General features: G+C 43.1%; 1 protein-coding gene across 3 annotated transcripts in view; it reads right to left on the reverse strand.

Moving 5' to 3' along the window:
- The window catches only part of KIDINS220 (kinase D interacting substrate 220), a 2,951,961-nt gene that overhangs the window by 170,851 nt on the left and 2,762,764 nt on the right, over positions 1-18,346 (reverse strand). For all 3 annotated transcript variants that reach the window (XM_044073258.1, XM_044073248.1, XM_044073241.1), the window contains one exon: positions 7,242-7,340. In XM_044073258.1, coding sequence (XP_043929193.1) covers positions 7,242-7,340 — 99 coding nt within the window. The remainder of the gene's footprint in view (positions 1-7,241; positions 7,341-18,346) is intronic.

The raw sequence follows: 18,346 nt of genomic DNA on the forward strand, positions 1-18,346 counted from the left end.
TGCCACGTCCCATGAACCATCCTGCCCTGATAATGACCCCCCCCACCCGATCAGGGAGGCATCCGTGGTGACAGTGGCTACCGGGGATGGGGGTACAAAGTGTCTGCCTTGGTGAACCTGGGGAGATGTGATCCACCAAGCAAGATGATCTTTGCAAGTCTGTGTCATCAGAAACTGGTGACTCATTGGAAGTTGTTGGTACGACCACTGTGTGAACAGCATCCACTGAAGAAGGCGCATGTAGAATCGAGCCAGGGGAAGAAGAGTAATGGCCGCAGCCATGAGGCCTAATACCTTTAGAACCATTCTGGCCTGTAGTTTCTTGTTGGCTAGAATGATCCTGACATGACTTTGAATGTCTGAAACTCTTTGATCTGTAAGGGTAGCTGACATCTGAACAGTGTTTAAGTTTGCGCCTATGAAAGTAATAGACTGGCAGGGCAATAAGGATGACTTTTCGAAGTTGATCGAGATGCCCAAATGAGAACAAAGATTTATTGTGTAATCCCTGGCTTGAATGAGCTGATGCCTGGTGGTGGCTGACAGGAGCCAGTCGTCGAGATACGGAAACACCTGGAATCCTTGACGTCTCAGGTGAGCCGTGACCACTGCCATGCATTTGGTGAACACTCTGGGGGCTGTGGTGAGACCAAAGGGCAGGGCTCTGAACTGGAAATGACTGGACCCCAGCCGAAAGCGGAGAAATCTCCTGGAGCGTCTGTGAATTTTGATATGATAGTACGCATCCTGAAGATCTATTGAGCACATCCAGTTGTCCTTCTGTAAGAAGGGCAGAATTGACTGAAGAGTGACCATTCAGAATCTTGTCTTCCTCACAGACTTGTTGAGTCTGCTGAGATCCAATATTGGTCTCCAGTCTCCCGGCTTTTGGGGACCAAAAGAACCTTGAGTAGATTCCGGCTCTGAATGGTCTGTTGTAACTGGCTGAATGGCTCTTTTTTGCAGTAGTTTTGAGACTTCTAACTCTGCAATTTCCCTTAGACCGGGTGGTACATCTGGAAGGGAATTTGAGGGGTAGAAAGGACTTTCCTCGAAAGGAATTATGTAACCCTTGGATATGATCGACTGTACCCATCTGTCTTGAGTGAGGGAGTGCCAGGCTTCTGGGTACAGTGATAATCTTCCCCCGACTGCCTCCAAGGAGGGACAGCCGGGCAACATCTCAGGGATGCTGAAAGGGCTTGTCAGAGAGAGGCTCTCTGTTTCCCTGGTTTTTTGGACCCCCTCTGCCTCTAGAGCGTCTGTTGTTGTTGCCCCCTCTGCCTCTAGGAGTAAACTGACCACGTGAATCCGGCGTGACTCCTTGGGATTTGCGGAACCACATTTTGCCACCTTTCTGTCCTTTGGGGTAAGGTCTAGAAGGGTGGAAAACGGACTCCTACGGCAGAAAGAGTCTTGCCGTCCTGCTCACACCTGGTCAAAGTTTCCTTCACTTGAGGGCCAAACAGAGCTGACCCATCAAAGGGAGAATTTGTGAAGGACGCCTTAAAGGGATCTGCAAAGTCACATAGCCGCATCCAGGCTTGGCGTCTGAGAGCCACACCTGTACCTGCGGCCCTACTCACTCCATCAGCAGCATATGATATTAGCCGCATGGAGGAGTTTGCAATGGAATTAAGGGTTCCTAGCTGCGAAGCAATTTTTTCCTGAGCCCCTGCAGCTGTAGGATCCTGTACAACATCACCTAGCTCCTTAAGGATATCCCTTTGGAGTCTGGTGAAGTGACATAGGTAATTCAGCGAACGCATAGCAAAGGTCGCTGAGGAAAAACATCCACTTACCGTACCTATCCATGGTCCTAGAGTCCTTATTAGGAGGATGGACGGTTACGGAAGGATCTGCAAGTTCCTTCTTGGTGGCAGCAGCCACCACCATGGCATCAGCAGGAACACCCTTAGTGAGGAATTGCTTATCACACGGGGCAGTAATAAATTTTGAAGGCCTCCTAGGGACTGGCTCTACAGAGTCAGGAGCAGCCCACGCCTTTCGGGCAATAACCTGCATAAGGGGGTCGAAAGGCGGAGACACCCAGGAGGTGGAGGGCCGAGATCCAAACGCCTCTAGGTATACTGACTCATCCTCAGAGGGATTATTGGTGGGCCAGTTTCCCCTCTGTCTAAGGAGTTCTAGGATGTCTGAGAAGGAGACATCCTCAGAGGGGAATCTTGGGGATCCCTCTGACTCATCTAAGTCAGTATCTGAAGTGATAGACTCGGGAGAGTCTACATGTTTCCTCTTACAGGTCCTCTTCCTAGGAGGATCTCCCGAAACATCAGGAGAATCCTCGGAAGAGGGGGATATTCCCAATGGGGAAACCTGAGGCGGAGGATCTCTGGGTCCTGTAGCAAGAGAAGTGGCAGAGATGTCAACAGGCACTATAGAGGGAGGAGCTAAGGGAACAGACTGCTGACTGATACCCGTGGCCAGCACACTCTTCATCACCTCGAATGCTCCCCTCCCAGGAAGGTCCGAGAGAACCCGTTCCGAAGAGCTAGGAACTCCAGGGACCACCGAAAGGGAAGTCTCCGAGGCAGATGTCGGAGCAGAGCTCACCAAGGCCGAGGCTCCAAGGGGAAGAGCGGGTTCGGACAAGGGTCCGATGCCACTCACCCTCGGAGGAGACCATGGAAGCCCGCCACCGAATCCCTCTAAGGAAGGTCTCAAGAGGAGATAAGAGTAGAGGCTGAAGGAACAGAAGGGGTATCTGTCCCTCAGCCGTAGCAGTAACCATTCGAAGACTCCAACTCCAAGCTCTGGGATAGAGTTGAAGGAGGAACTGCAATGGGTGTGGACCAATAGCCGCCTGTTGAGACGGGCTATGTAACATTTGGGCCAGTGCCTGTGACTTAAGTAATCTACTGACCACTCTCTAAATCATGGTCAGAAAGCCTGGATGACCTTGAAGATCGGCTCCGATGGCTCCGTTCGAGAGGAGAGGTGAAGCCGGCCGAAGTATCAGCTCCAAGGAAGGAGACCTAGACCTCTTCCTCGAAGGAGCCATCGGAACCGATGAAACTATTGAACCTGTCGGAGCCGACAACTTATCGGAGCCGACAGGTAGCTTCGATGCATCGGCTCCAGCCGGAGCCGATACAGCCACAAGAGTAATGGTGTCGGAGCCGACACCGATGCCTGAGCCACATGGTGGTCGGAACCGATCGGAGCCGACACTGAAGTGGTCGAACCAGAATCGGCACCGATAGCCATCGGTGCCGAAGGCTTAGTTAAGCCAGAATCGGCTCCAGCCGGAGCCGATCTCGACTCAGAACGAGTCGGAGCCGAGGCCGCAGGCTTGGACACAGAAGCCTGGGCCTTGGAAGACTTAGAAGTCTTGGATGGAGCCGACTTAGCCGGAGAGCCCTCCGGCTTAAGAAGGCCCCTCAAAATCAACTTATTTCTTCTTTCCTGCAGGACTCTCTGGCTGAAAGAATGACATATAGCACAGGAGTCCTGCAGGTGAAGAGGCCCCAGGCAATACAGGCAAGAAGTGTGACCGTCTGTCAGAGACATTTTCTGACAGCACGAGTCACACTTCTTAAAGCCTGAGACCCTTTCTTTAGACATGGTGTAAACACAGACACACACACCAGTCAAAGAAATTAAATTAAATATACCAAAAGGTATAACTAGAAACACACACACACACCCTAACAGGGGGGGGATGGGATGGGTGAAAGTCTGACTAAAAAAATAAGGAGAGACAGAGAATTTTCTGTCAGAAAAGGTTTAAAACTAATATATAACTAATAATTAAGGGTTTTTTTGTTAAAAGGGGCTAAAATAGCAAAGTAGCAAATCACTTACCAGGAGCTGGTAAAAGGAGGACCTCATCAGCGAAGCGGCAAACGAGATCTGGGTACTTACCGCCTTGCATCATGGGATATGGGGCTGCCTCGAGCTGGTAAAAGTGACTCTCGAGCTTAGCAAGTGCCGAGTCGGAGCCGAGGATCGGCTCCGAACCCATCAAGCAAGAATGAAGGTGAGATTGACAACTTAACATGTAGCTGTTAAATATGGAGGCAGTTTCCTCGTGTTTTGTCAGGATGAGGGTTAGGGGAGGCTTGTGTATCTGGGTGTAGTATTTGATTTACAGGATACAGATTATATAGGAAACAGTGTTAGAAGAATACTGTTTTACAGGGTAGAAGTATGTACCCCCCACATATTTATAAGAATGTCCTGAAGGGCCAAGGCATGGGTATTTTGAGACTGAACAACACAAATGAAGGTTTTGTAAGAGGTTTGACGTCTACAAAGAGATAATTTTTAGCCAGGGGCTATAAATCACAAGAAGCTGAGTTTATGTGCATGGGAGTATTGGACATGAGATCTAATGATGTCAGACCCTAGTTTTCAGGACATAATCATATTAATAATATAACTGATGGAGTGAGAGGGAGACCTTGTGATAATTTGGTCCCTTTGACCTTAACCTGTGCCAGTGACATTAGGAATATATGTGAGATTATCAGAGTCAACTGGCCTATTTTGAAAGCTGATGACAGGGTTAAGGATATAGTTGGGGAAACACCACGATTTAGGTATAGGAACAAAAAATCTGTTAAGAGGCAACTTTGTTACAGGACTGTTAATCCAGAACTTAATTTGTTTGCTGCTGAATATGGTACCAATTGTTGCAACAGATGCAATTTTTACTGCTATATTGATACTTCCAATAGCTTTATACATCCTGTATCTGGACTTGCCTTCAAGTTTAAGGCTATAGCAGATTGTCGTACTTCTGATATTGTTTATTTAGCAACTTTTTCATTCTGCACCGCTTTTTATGTGGGCAAAACTAACCGTCCATTTTCTGAAAGAATAAGGGAACATGTTTATAATATATGGGTAGGTGACATTAGAAATGCTTTGGCTAGACATGTTACTGAGCTAGTGCGTTTTCATACTTTTAACTTTGAAGCTATAGAAAATGTTCGCCATTACCCTCGACTGGGTGACCATAGGAATGTCACTGAAAGCAGAGAGCTGTATTGGTTAGTTAAGCTTCAAGGAGACAAGACACCTGGCCTTAATGGCAGGGTTTCTTTAAAGTCACTGTTAAAATCTAGGCACATGTTTAAATGATGTGTTGTTCCATTTTAATTAAGTAATTGGATGTCAATTTTTATTGGTGGGAATGAGATGGGATGGTCTTTTTATTTGTGTTTTTTTGTATTAGATGATTATGGTCTGAAGAAGCACAAGTTTGTGTGATAGCACTTACCTGTATTAAAGTTTAGTACATTTTTACCCGTTTTAATTTATTTATTCAGTTTTTACTTCATGTACCTCTAGTTTTGCTGTATTCTGCTGAGTTTCCACTGCCGTTATTTTATACGTGATGTTTTATTATTAGCTTGGGTGGACAACTTCCAAAAAGGGCACTATAATGCATTTCTTCACATTGGGTTATAATCCGTGGCTTTGGCACAAGTCATCTGTTTGTATCAGACCCTCTTGTAGGATGTTGCTGTCGTGGGGGGAATCTATGACAGCTCCCAATTTACAGTCATCTGCAAACTTGGTGAGCCAGAGACCTTTGCCATTAGCCTTTACTTCAGTGAAGTAGAAGCCAAACAGAACCGGGCCCAACATGGAGCCCTGGGATACTTTGCTGGTGACTGGTCTCCTGGTAGGAATGGTCTCACCGATTCTGACTTCTTTGGATCCTGTGAGCCAGCCACCAATCCAGTCAGTTATGTAGGGATTTATGCTTAGTTCGGACAGTCTGTCATCAATACCCGAGTGAGGTACTGTATCAAATGCCTTGGCCAGGTCAAGGTAGGTGGTATACACCATTTTCTAGTCATCCATAGCCTTAGTGACCTTCTTGATGAAGTCTGGCAGACTAAGTAGGCAAGACCTTCCCTTAAAACCAAACTGGGAACAATCTACTATCTGTATGTTGATAATGCCCTTGTTGATCATTTCCATTACAATTTGTTCCATGGCCTTGCATATCAGACTTGTCAAACTGAAGGGTCTGTAGTTCCAGGGGTCAGTTAATAGTGCAAACTTATGAAGACGGATGACTATTTAGGTCTTCCATTCACCTTGCGCATAACTTGTTTTGAGGCTGTAGTTGAAGAGTGCCTCAAGTGGTTCTGCTAGGTCTTGTTTTAGGCTATTTAGGAGACAGCCTGGGATGTTTTTGGGGCCCACTGAAGCAGTGTTTTCTGCCTTAGTGAGCACCATCAGGACCTGGGGGAAGATATTCTAAAAGGGATTTCACAAGTCAGAACTAAATTTATGAGCTGGTCGATTTGCTATGTCACCCTGGTCAGTGAAGGGTGAGCCACTTACACCAGTTGTACACACTGCTGACTGCTATCTTTAAAGTTCCTCACACAGCTGAAGAAAGCCTTACGATTGCCCTTAGCCTGGGAGGCTATCTTGACCTCGAATTGGCCTTGTTGGACTTTATTAGACTTCTTAGTTTCTTGTTTAGTTGAATCAGAGAGCTCTTGTCTTTAGGAGAGCTGCTCACTGATTTTGGCCAGGACTTCTAATATTAACAACTATCTTTGAAGCAGGTGCAGGCAGCTTCCTTACAGAGGTGTTATATTATTTTTTTTCTCAAACAGAACCAAGGTGTTTTGACTCCTGACATTTATGGGAAGATTATTCCAGAAAGAAGGTGCTGTTTTGGAAAATACTCTCAAACCTATATAGATTTCACAAAATGGTCTAATCAGTGTTAAGGACTCTTCTAAATACTCCCAGAAATCATGTGTTTGATGCTTGATGACCAATTTTGTTTTAAGGGGGGTGTTTTGACTATCTTGAATACATGTGTGCTGAAAGGTAATGTTGCACTCCTATTTGCTAGAAACTAAAGCATTCCAGCAGTTAGCAGTGATGGATGAAAGTATCAGCCAGCAAAAGAAATCTGCAGATATTCTTTATTGCTGGTTGTATCTTTTGTATAACTTTACTGGATTAGAAAGTTAATAAAGGTAACTCATACTCCATTTTGGTATGAGAACATTTCTTGATAAGAAGTGACAGAAGGTGATTTATTTGGTAACACGTTTTTAAACTGGGTAAGTGCTCTGTTTACTATATTACTGGTGTGCTGGGTGATTGTTAGTGATGGGTCTAGAATTAAACCTAGATATCACTTTTCTGTTATTTGTGGCAAATTAATTACAACCAGACTATATCAGATTAAAACCCAAAAGATCAGTTTAGTCAAAAAAAAAAAAAAAAAAAAGACTCACCATGGTTTTAAAAAGCTGCCAGTCCCCAAAGTTCATATTCATTTCTTTCTTCAGTTCATCTGTATTACACTGAGCAAGCACATATCCATTTATATTGGCCTATAAATTAAAAAAAAAAAAAAATCACCAAACCATACTTACTCAGTTTAAACAACTAACACACAGTTCATAATTCTGATATAATTTAATAACTTACTTGTGCATCATTTTGAAACACATGACCCAACACAAAATAAACCATTTAGAACTCAAAAATAAAAAGGAAATTGATTAACATATGGTAGGCACAGTGGCACAGTATTTAATACTGCCACCTTATAACACTTGGTATTAAATTATAAGCATCTGTGCATTCTAATATGGGGTGACACTCCATTCAAGAGTAATTCCTCTGCCTTGCACTCAGTGAGTACCATGACAGGCTTCAGGTGGCTTCCCTACACAAGCACGAGGTGAAACTGCACAAGAAAAAAAAAAGACAAACAGCACAGTGCTGAATGCTTTTTCCTCACTGGAAATCATTGCCTGTGTGATTTCTAATTGTAAGCCAGCAATAATTTGCTTATTTAGGGAGATTTCTCCCTTCTTTGAAATGGTGCGACCACTGAGTAGGTATATAGCAATAGCTATATATCTGTATACATGTACATATATACATATGTTTAAGATGTGTGTGTAGGGGCTTCCTCCCCTGCAAACAATGAGAAAAAAAAATGTTCACGCTTTTGTACTCATTTTTTTTCCTTGTTCTTTTTGAACGTTGACTTTCAGGAAGTCACCATTTCATATTAGAACTCTTTCCACTTCCCCACGAATGAACGAATTAACTCATATACTTTTGGTGCCTGAAGATCTGAAAGTTATGGGTTTAGTCTCACAACAGATAGATGAATTAATTTTCATCCCTGACACAGCAGTGCAGCATAAGAGGGGTTGATACTGCACTCCTGAATATGCCATCCTTTGGATGAGACGTTAAATCTGCACGAGTTGGTGGTAGTTCAGTGGGATGTAAAAGATCCCATGGTAGTTACTAAAAGGAGAAGGTGAAGTTCCTCGGTACACAGGCCAATTTCTCCATAGTCAGTATGAATACCACTTCGGGTCTCCCCTGAAAAGAGGCCATTTGTCTAGAGGGACTAACCCAGTCAATACATTGTAAATAAATTGGTTTAAGTCAGCAATCACAGAATGAATGATAACAGCAAACTATACTTACTAAAAGTTTCAATAATACTGTCTTATAAATATACATTTCATAAAGCTGATATTCTATATCTACCTCACATGTTCTGATCATTCTCTAGAAATATATTATTTGATAGAAAGTAAACATTCTGAATGCCTACCTTTCATGTGGTACATTTTAAGGCTAGTCTTCTGTCACTGAATTTGTTATAACAAAATAATCTGGAAGAAAATAAACTAACAGAACAGCATGCAAATTCAAAATGTATGGACCAAAGAATTCTGCAGTTCTTCACTTACAAACAAGTGTGTGTGCATACATACATTTGTATATGTAAATATACTTACATATACATGTTCACATACGTATGTCTATATAAAGAAACAATACAATTATAAGCCACGTATAAAATGGTTCTGATCATAGTCCTGGAATGTAAATTTTTTTTTTATTTTATTTTTTTATTTTACATTTGTTGACCGGGCTAGTCTAGCTGGAGAAATTTCCATTTTCAGTAGAGGCCCGGGGAGAAAAGCTCCACAGAGTGAGATACATTCAGAGACAAAAAATTATCATACAAAAAAATTGTCATACAAAAATGTAATAGCAGTACTCATTATAATGAAAATCTAAGAGTTAGTAATAGAGTTTGCAAGCAAACATTAAAAATAAAAGATAGCAAAAGTACAGTTTTGTACCTACCATAAATGTAGATGTTCGAAGATCCACATTAATGCAGTCCTTACACTTGGGTAGTCCGCTGTCCTCGGTCGGCCCGAATATCAAAGTATAAGGCTGACGTCGGTCAAGGCGCATTTGACTGACATCAGGACGTCAGGGTACAAATGCGCATGACCGACGTCATATCCTCAGTCTTTTCTTGCCCCAGATGTCAGAAGACCCTAAACATAAAGGTCAAAACCAAAAGACAGCAAACAAACAACCAACCACCCCTGCACTAGTTATCTGTACAATATATACAATATACACAATATTTACAACCCAACCCACACAACCACCTCTAACTACAGAGGGGAAGGAGGGAGGAATTGGACTGCAGCAATGTGGATCTTCGAACATCTACATTTATGGTAGGTACAAAACTGTACTATGTTCTTCATCTCACATTGCTGCAGTCCTTACACTTGGGTAGAATCCCAAAGCAGAGGTAAGGGAGGATGGCCAAACTACAAGGAAGCAGGAGCTGCCAAAATGCCCTGCAAAACAGCAGTGGCAAAACCAGCCCTGGATTTAGAGTAAAGTGGTAGGTGATAATGCCTAGAGAAAGTATGCACTGAACTCCAAGTAGCTTCCTCCAAAATATCCTTGGTAGCCACTCCCCTCAAAAGGCTGTCAAGTGGCAGTAGCCCTAGTGGAATGAGGCCTAATCCCAGCTGGAATCTCCTTGCCATGATGGGAATAACAAAAAGCAATGCAAAACCCAATCCACTTAGAAATAGTTTGTTTTGACACAGGCTTGCCCTGAGAACCCAAAGCAAAAGAAACAAACAACTGCTGAGACTGCCTGAACCCTTTAGTTCTGTCCAAATAATATCGCAACTGCCTGTGTACATCTAAAGTGTGCAAAATCTTTTCCCCTTATTTTGGGGATTTGCATAAAAAGTAGGCAAATGAATAGTTTGGTTTAAAGCCACACTAGAAACCACTTTAGGCATAAAGGAAGGATTAGTACGTAAAGATACCCTATCCTTATGGAAAATCAAGAAAGGCTCAACCGCCATAAGGGCCTGCAATTCAGAAACCCTTCTTGCAGAGGTAATTGCCAACAAAAAAGCAGTCTTCCATGATAAATATTTCAACTCAGAAGTAGCTGCAGGCTCAAAAGGTTGTAGAGTGAGTTTCTCCAACACAAAATTGAGATCCCAAGCAGGAGCAGGAGCTTTGGGGGTCTTATATTCTTTGCCCCTCTAAGAAACTGCCTGAACATAGGATGAGAAAACACTGGTGGGTCACATTCATAGTGAGCGAAATTGCTGCAGCATGAACCTTAATAGAAGAGAAAGACAAACCTTTGTCCAGTAACTCAGTAAGATATTGAAGAGCCACACTCAAATTAGGCCCAGAAACATCAAAATCTTTTGCTGCACTCCAAAATAAAAATCTCTTCCATTTATCTGCGTACACTTTCCTTGTACTAGGCCTTCTAGCTTCCAAAATAACATTCAAAACTTGCTGAGGAAGTGGAGGCCCACTATGGTTCAAAATAGAATATGCCAGGCTGTTAGGTGCAGAGAGTGAAGCTTGACATTGAGCAAATGGCTGTCCTCCTGTGACAACAGGTGTGGAATCGAAGGCAAAGGCCATGGAGGCTTCCGTACTAGACTTCTCAGTAATGGGTACCAGTGCTGTCGAGGCCAATCTGGAGCTATTAAAATCATCCTTGGCTTGTCCTGTCTGACCTTTAGAAGTACCTTTGGGAGGAGAGGCAGAGGTGGAAAGGCATACACATGAAGATTGCTCCAATTGAAAGAAAGAGCATCCACTCTCCAAGCTGTGGGATGAAACCTTTTGTGCAAAACTTTGGCAGCTGATGGTTTAGTGGAGAAGCGAACAGATCTATGTCTGGAGTTCCCCATGACACTGTCAATTTCTGAAATACATGAGGATCCAATTTCCACTCGTGGGGATCCATAATTCGTCTGCTCAACACATCTGCTAAGGAGTTCTGTGCTCCTGGCAGAAACCTTGCCTGAAGATTGAGCTGTAAACTGAGAGCAGTCTCCCACAAAATCATTGCTTGCCTGCATAGAGGATAAGAATGCGTTCCCCTTGCTTGTTGATGTACCACATGACAGTTGTGTTGTCTGTTAGAATCAACACCTGCCCTGGAAGAAGTAACTCCTTGAAAGCTATCAATGCAAACTGGACTGCTAACATCTCCTTCAGGTTGATATGTAGATGTTGTAGTCTGGCAGGCCACTTGTCTTGTATCCACTTTCCATTTAGATGAGCTCCCCAAGCTTTGTCTGAGGCATCTGTCGTTAAAATCTGACTCGCCTCTGGCCGGGTCACAGAGAGTCCCTTGTTTAGGTGACATTCCTGAGCCCACCACAAAAATTCCTTTTGAATGCAAGGTATTATTTGAATGACAGTGTCCAGATCCTGGCAGTGCTGTGTTCATACATTTTTGAGATACCATTGCAGCTTCCTCATATGCAGTTTGGCATTGGGAAGCACCAGAATACAAGATGCCATGAACCCTAAGGCTTGAAGGACTGTCCTTGCAGTCAGCCCGGACTGATGAGATAGTTGATGGAAGTAAAGGGATAGACTGTTTTGTTTGTCCGGGGTTAAAAAGGCCATCTGGGATGCTGTATTCAGTCTCACACCCAGAAAGCACATGTCCTGAGAGGGTACTAGACTGGACTTTATTTCGTTCACAGAATACCCCAGGCATCTTAGCACTGCTATCACATATTCCAAATGATGAAGAAGCTCTTCCCTTCCTTGAGCCAGAATCAGGCAGTCGTCCAAATAAGGATAGATCTGTATTCCTTTTAGCCTGAAGAAAGCTATCACTGGAGCCAGAACTTTCGTGAACACTCTGGGCAGTAGATAAGCCAAAGGGCAATGCAGAGAACTGATAGTGAGAAGTCCCAGCTCGAAAACGCAGATACTTCCTGCAACTTAGTCTGATAGGAACATGAAGGTAAGCCTCCTTGAGATCCAAAGTTACCATCCAATGATCTTTGCCCAGCAGAGGTAAAAGCTGCTGTAACGTCAACATTTTGAACTTGGGAATGTCCAGATAAGTGTTGAGGGTAGATAAATCCAAAATTGGTCTCCACGTGTTCCCCTTCTTTGGTACTAGGAACAGGCGAGAATAAAATCCTAGGCCCACTTCTGGCATAGGGACCGGCTGTATGGCCCCTATTTGGAGTAACAGAGAAACTTGCTTGTGAGCCTCTATTCTTTGTTGAGGAGGAACGCCTGGCATGCCTTTGAAAGGAGGCAAGGTATGGAAATAAAACCTGTAACCGTGGTGTATGATATCCAATACCCATCTGTCTTTGGTAATCAAACTCCAATTTTCTTTGAAAAGTGCCAACCTTCCTCCCAAAGGTGCTGCCAGACGAGAAGGCTCTGGCAGCTGAAAAGGTAGGTCATTGGGTCTGTTTACGAAAGGACTGACCCCTGCCCTCACCCGAAGACTGTGCAGGAGAACTCCCTGTTCTAGGCCTGAAAGAGCCCTGAGCTCTGCCCCTACCACGTCTAGATCTACCCCTAGACTGGGAATCATAAGAAGGATACGTCCACCCCTTAGTAGGCCAATTTCTACTAAACTTTGGAGGCTGGACCTGCAAAAAATCTTTAACAGTCTGCATAGACTTAGCCTTGTCTTCCATTTTCTTTAAAACTGCCTCAACAGGAGGACCAAACAACTCGTCAGATTGTAAAGGAGCATCTAAAATCCTTGTTTTAACATGTTCAGATAAATTTTGATCCCTCAGCCAGGCGTGCCTGCGAAGAACTGACCCAGTGGCAGCCACCCTAGACGAGGCCTGTACAGCATCAAAACAACATTGCAAAGAATGCTTACCCACCTGTTCAGAAACATGTACTAAATCTTGCAACTCTTTACAATCAATACCTTCTGCCAGAGCATCAACCTTAGACTTCAATTGTGAAAGGAGATAGTTTTGGTATTTCAACATGTGAAACTGGCAATTCAAAGCCCTCATAGCAAGAGTGGAAGAAGTATAAACTTTCTTTCCCCATCTATCCAAGGCCCTGGCCTCTTTGTCTGCAGGAACCGGATTCTTAACAACAGAAGCCTTAACACCTTTAGGCCCCTGGCTAACAGTTTCTGGGTCCGCCCTAGGACTCTTAAAAGATACTTATGAGCTTCAGGCACCCTGTAATACCTATCCGGGTTTAACAGGAGCAGGAGGCAAAGAATCAGGATTAAGAGAAGCCTCTGTAAAAACATCTTCCACTACATCCAAAACAGGAGGTATAGCCAAAGGCCTATGCTGGGGTAAATACAAAAATTCCCTAAGCCTTTTCCTGGAATCAGAGAAGTCCTGACCTTCCCACTTAAAATGCTCCCTCATGGAATGAAGAGTTTCTGAAAAAGAAAAATCCTCAGGAGGAGAAGCAGAAGGAGTAGAATCATCCACATCAGAATCAGAATAAGGAGAGTACTCCTGTAAGTCTTCAGTCAAGACTCTGAAACATCTGAAGCCTGCTCAAAACTCCCTAGCTCAGGCTCCACCCTAGGTCTCTTATCAGGAGGGGGCATAGAACCCCTAATCAAAGTAATCAAATCTTCTGCCATTTTAAGCATATGCCTCTTGGGCACAGTTCCTGAAGAGCTAGGTAACACCAACTGAAGCTAAACCTGGCCTGCCCCTGGGAGAAGCCTTGGAAACAGAAGGAGAGGGCCTAACCACCCTAGGCAGGAGGGGAGTATAGTAACCTGAGAAGCCCCATCAGCCTGGCCTGCCTCCTGAGAGGCCACATCCTGCAATAACAAAGTCTCTCCCTGGGATCCCAAAGAAACCTCCGGTGGAACCACCGCTCCACCGACACCTCTAAAGAACCGGCGTCCGGTACTGACGGTTCCTCTAGCCTAGGTTTAACTGCTTTGTCCTTGCGCTTCTTCGAAGAAGCGGGCGTCAGAGCATCCGACGGCATTTTATAATTGCACCGCTCAAGACTAACCTGGCACAATCTAATCTTCTCTTAATAGTGCGCTTATTGAATCTAGCACAAGAGCGACACCCAACAACGTCGTGCTCAGGCCCTAAACAAGGAATACACAAAGTATGGTAGTCTCTATGCGGTATCTGTTTCCCACAAGAAATACAATTATTCACTTTTTCTGACATCCGGTAAACCACTGAGGCAAGAAAAACTAAAATATTCTAACGGGTACTTAGCCAACTTTGACTCGGTCTGAAACTCCGAAATCGAACAATTTCAGAACGCCAACCGGCACTTGCAACGCTGCTTCTGCATCGGACCATGCGGCAAAAAAGACTGAGGATATGACGTCGGTCATGCGCATTTGTACCCTGACGTCCTGATGTCAGTCAAATGCGCCTTGACCGACGTCAGCCTTATACTTTGATATTCGGGCCGACCGAGGACAGCGGACTACCCAAGTGTAAGGACTGCAGCAATGTGAGATGAAGAACATCTCTTCTATATAAATAAAAAACTACTACAAGAGTTAGTTACTAAAACACTCAATACAGTCGAATTCTCAATTAACCAGTTGAAAAATACTGATTGGATTAACATAGAACAAAGGAGTGAAGGTATGGAGAATAAAGTGAGAAGAGAGTAAGGGAAAAAGGTGGGAATAGAAAGTGGTGAAAATAAAAGAGCAAGTACTGCAGAATAGCAGGTAGAGAAGTAAAGGGAAGAGAAAAGAAAGACAAATAGTACGCAGAGTAGAAAGGAGAAGAGAGATGGTTTTATTTAGGTAGTAATAGTGATAGACTAATCAGGTTTATTACAGGAGCAAAGCCAGTGATTTTGGAAATGCACTTTAATATTCTGTTTGAAAAGAGGCAATGAAGTTATCTTTGTTATGCTAGTGGGTAACAAATTCCATTTTGTCCCTATAGCATTGGTAAATAGAGAGTCACCAGCATTATTATTTGATTTTGTTGAACTTGTCAGAAGTTTGCTGGAAGAGCGGAGAGAGTTGAGATTTTTATAAGGGGTTATGAGTTGTGAGAGTATGGGGTATTATTAGGTTGGTATAGTATTTTATGGGCAATGCAGAGTTGATGGATTAAAAGATAGTTCTGAAACTCTGGCCAGCCTAGAAGTTTTAAGTTGAGACAGTGATGAGTTTTATAGGGATTACCAGTAGCAAAGCGGGCAATGTTATTATAACAGGTTGCCAGTTTGTTAAGGCTGGTTTTTTTGAGGTTAGTGAAGATAGGCGCAGCATATAGAAGAGTTGAAATAAGATGAGAGTGAGCAATCCTTGTTTTGGTAGATGGTGTAAGAAATGGTCTGATTCGATATAAGGATCCTATCTTTCTGTTAACTAGTTTTATGGAGTTGTTAATGTGTAGGTCGAATGAGAGATTATTGTCAATTGTAATACCTAACAATTTAGTTGAAGTGCCGGGTAAGATAACAGTGGCGCTGTTTGAAGAGATGGAGAAATGTAAGGGGGAGGTTCTAGATGTGGGAGTAAAAAGAAGAAGTTTGTTTTTTTTGGCATTTAATAAGAGGAAACGACTAGAGAACCATGTTTCTACTGTACTGAATACGTTTTGGGTGAGAGAGATTAGTTCTGGGGTAGATGGAGCTGAGCAGATGAGTGTCGAATCATCTGCATATTGAATGCAGGTTGCTTGAGGGATTATTGTTTGAAGATCATTAATGAAGAGGGAGAAAAGAAGTGGGCCAAGGATAGAGCCTTGAGGAACGCCAATGGAAACAGGCAGGAGAGAAGAGATGTGGTTATCCCAGAGAACAGCTTGTTTTCTGTTTGTGAGGTAAGATTTAAACCATTTAATGGCTGGAGCATCAAATGAGATGGATTCAAGAGTATTAAGTAATAAGGGGTGGTTTACCATATCGAATGCTTTGGAGAGGTCAATGAAGAGGGCAGAAGAGAGTAAGTTGTTGTTTCGGTTCTGGTTAATAGTCTCTACAAAAGAAAGCAGGGCAGTGGTAGTACTGTGATGTGGTCTAAAGCCATGTTGGCAGTTTGCTATTATTTTATGCTTTGAGAGATATTGTACAAGTTGAACGTGGATACACTTTTCCATAATTTTGGACAAAGGTGAGAGGAGAGCAATAGGCCTATAGTTGGAGTAGTCAGTTGAGTTTCCACCTTTGTGAAGTGGGATTATATGAGATACCTTCCAAACTTCAGGGATGATTCCTTCTCTAATTGTCCTATTTATAAGAATAGATATAGGATATGCAACAACCTTAGCAGCCTTTTGAAGAAAAAGGGAAGGGAGCTTAGCAGAGGGGGTGCATGGTTTCAGCTTGAGAAGAAGTCTGTGAATATACGATGTGGAGATAGGTTGTAGTGAAAAGTTAAAAGAGGAGTAGGTTAGTTTACTTAGAGGACAGAAGTTGTTGGCATTAAGTTGTTTAGCTAGTGCTTGAATAGTTTCTGTGAAGAATGAGTTAAGAGCATCTGCAGTCTGTTGTGGGGTATCAGGGTCTGCATTTAGTGGGGAAGGTGTTTTGGAAGTTCCTGGGGAGAGGAGTTTATTGATTGAGGACCAGAATAGTTTAGAATTGTTAAGATGGGTTTGTTGTAGTTCAATATAGAATTTCTTTTTGTCGGCTATAACTGCTTTTTTAGTTAGATTTCTATGCTGTCTGAAGAGTAGGAGATCTGTATTATTTCTGTGGGATCTCCAACTAGCCCAGACTTTATTCCTAGTGAGAATAAGCTTTTTGGTTTCATGGGAGAGCCAAGGGGCACTATAAACAATTGCTGGTAATTTCAACAAGTAATGTGAAGGAGAAAGGACAGTTTTACTGCTACAGTGACTGCTACTGTTACCGGAAGTGAATCATAGCACTGTGTTATTTTACATCTAAAAGTGTCACTGTAGCAGTAATTACATCACGGTAGAATGCCACTGAGAGACAGATGGCTACAGTTACATGATTCCTTGTAGTACAGCCATATCAAACCCAGTCCTATGTGTAGACTGAACTTAAAATTGCAATACTTCATGAATGCACGGATGGCAGTTCACATTGCTGCATCTAAAACATTTTCAGTGAAACTATTCTTGGAGTATGTTGCAACTCCTGAAGGCTTGAACCAAAGAAAGCCCTGTAGCATTTTGTTGCATTTATCACAACAAAAGCAATAAAATGAGCTTACTACTTGCACAGCATTTGTTTTGTAACAGGCAGAATTAGCTTTCCTGAAATAATGTGTCCTACAACTTGTGTGAATATCCATGGTATACAACATGTATTATCCAGCATTTTCTTGAAATATATGAGCTGAGCCCGTTTTCAGTGGAGGCCCAGGGAGAAAAGCTCCAACTTTACATAGTAAACATTACATTTTCAGATTAAAGTTACAATTCAAGATGCAGATACATAAGATAAGCAAATTACAGTTAATATTGAGGGTGCAGATACATTATAAAATCAGAGACATGAACTGGTACATTGGTAACTTCGCATATGAGTCATATGTTGAGAGGAAAATTTTCAATGGTTGTATAGAAAATGTGTCTTGTTTGGGCAGTTATGGTAGAACAAGTACAAATGACAGGGACAGCAAACTATATATAATATATACAAAATGTACACGAGAACACTGAAGAGTGAGTCATTTCCAGGGGAGTTAAGTAGTAGGTAAAGGGGAAGTAGGGAAAATACAATTTAGAATGGGAAGAGAAGGCTAGGTGGGGGAAGGTGCAATTGCACTTCCAGTTAGAGAAAAAGTAGGAATGGAGATGGGATTTGAAGTTGTCAATGTTTTCAATAGTTCGTAGAGAAGGAGGGAGAGAGTTCCATTTTTTGGCTAAGGAGAAGGACAGGAGGTGCTGTCCAGCAGGGCGGATTGGTTTGTAGACTGTGATGAGGTTTAGGTGGGAAGATTTAAGTGGCCTGTTAAGGGTGTATGGTTGTAGGACATTGGAAAGAGCAGGACATATGTTGTTGTTGCGTCTTTCGGCTTTTCCCGGTTAGGGGTCGCCACAGCGGAACTCCGGTCCGCTAATGATTGGCAGTTAATTTTTACGTGCTGAGTTGCCAGCCCTAACACACAACCTTCAACGAAGGTACGCCCATTCACGCATGTCTCCACGCAGAAGACGCTCTAGCTGAGAGTCGAACCGGACAGCATCTTACTGTGAGGCGACAACGAGTAGGGTTAAATAATAGCCTATGGACAGTAGTAAGTTGGAGGTAGTCGAGATGGTTGGGAAGTTCTAGCCAG

The sequence above is a fragment of the Protopterus annectens genome, chromosome 1.part1, assembly GCF_019279795.1.
Source record: "Protopterus annectens isolate FY-2018-M chromosome 1.part1, PAN1.0, whole genome shotgun sequence".
Taxonomy (NCBI): Eukaryota; Metazoa; Chordata; order Ceratodontiformes; family Protopteridae; genus Protopterus; species Protopterus annectens.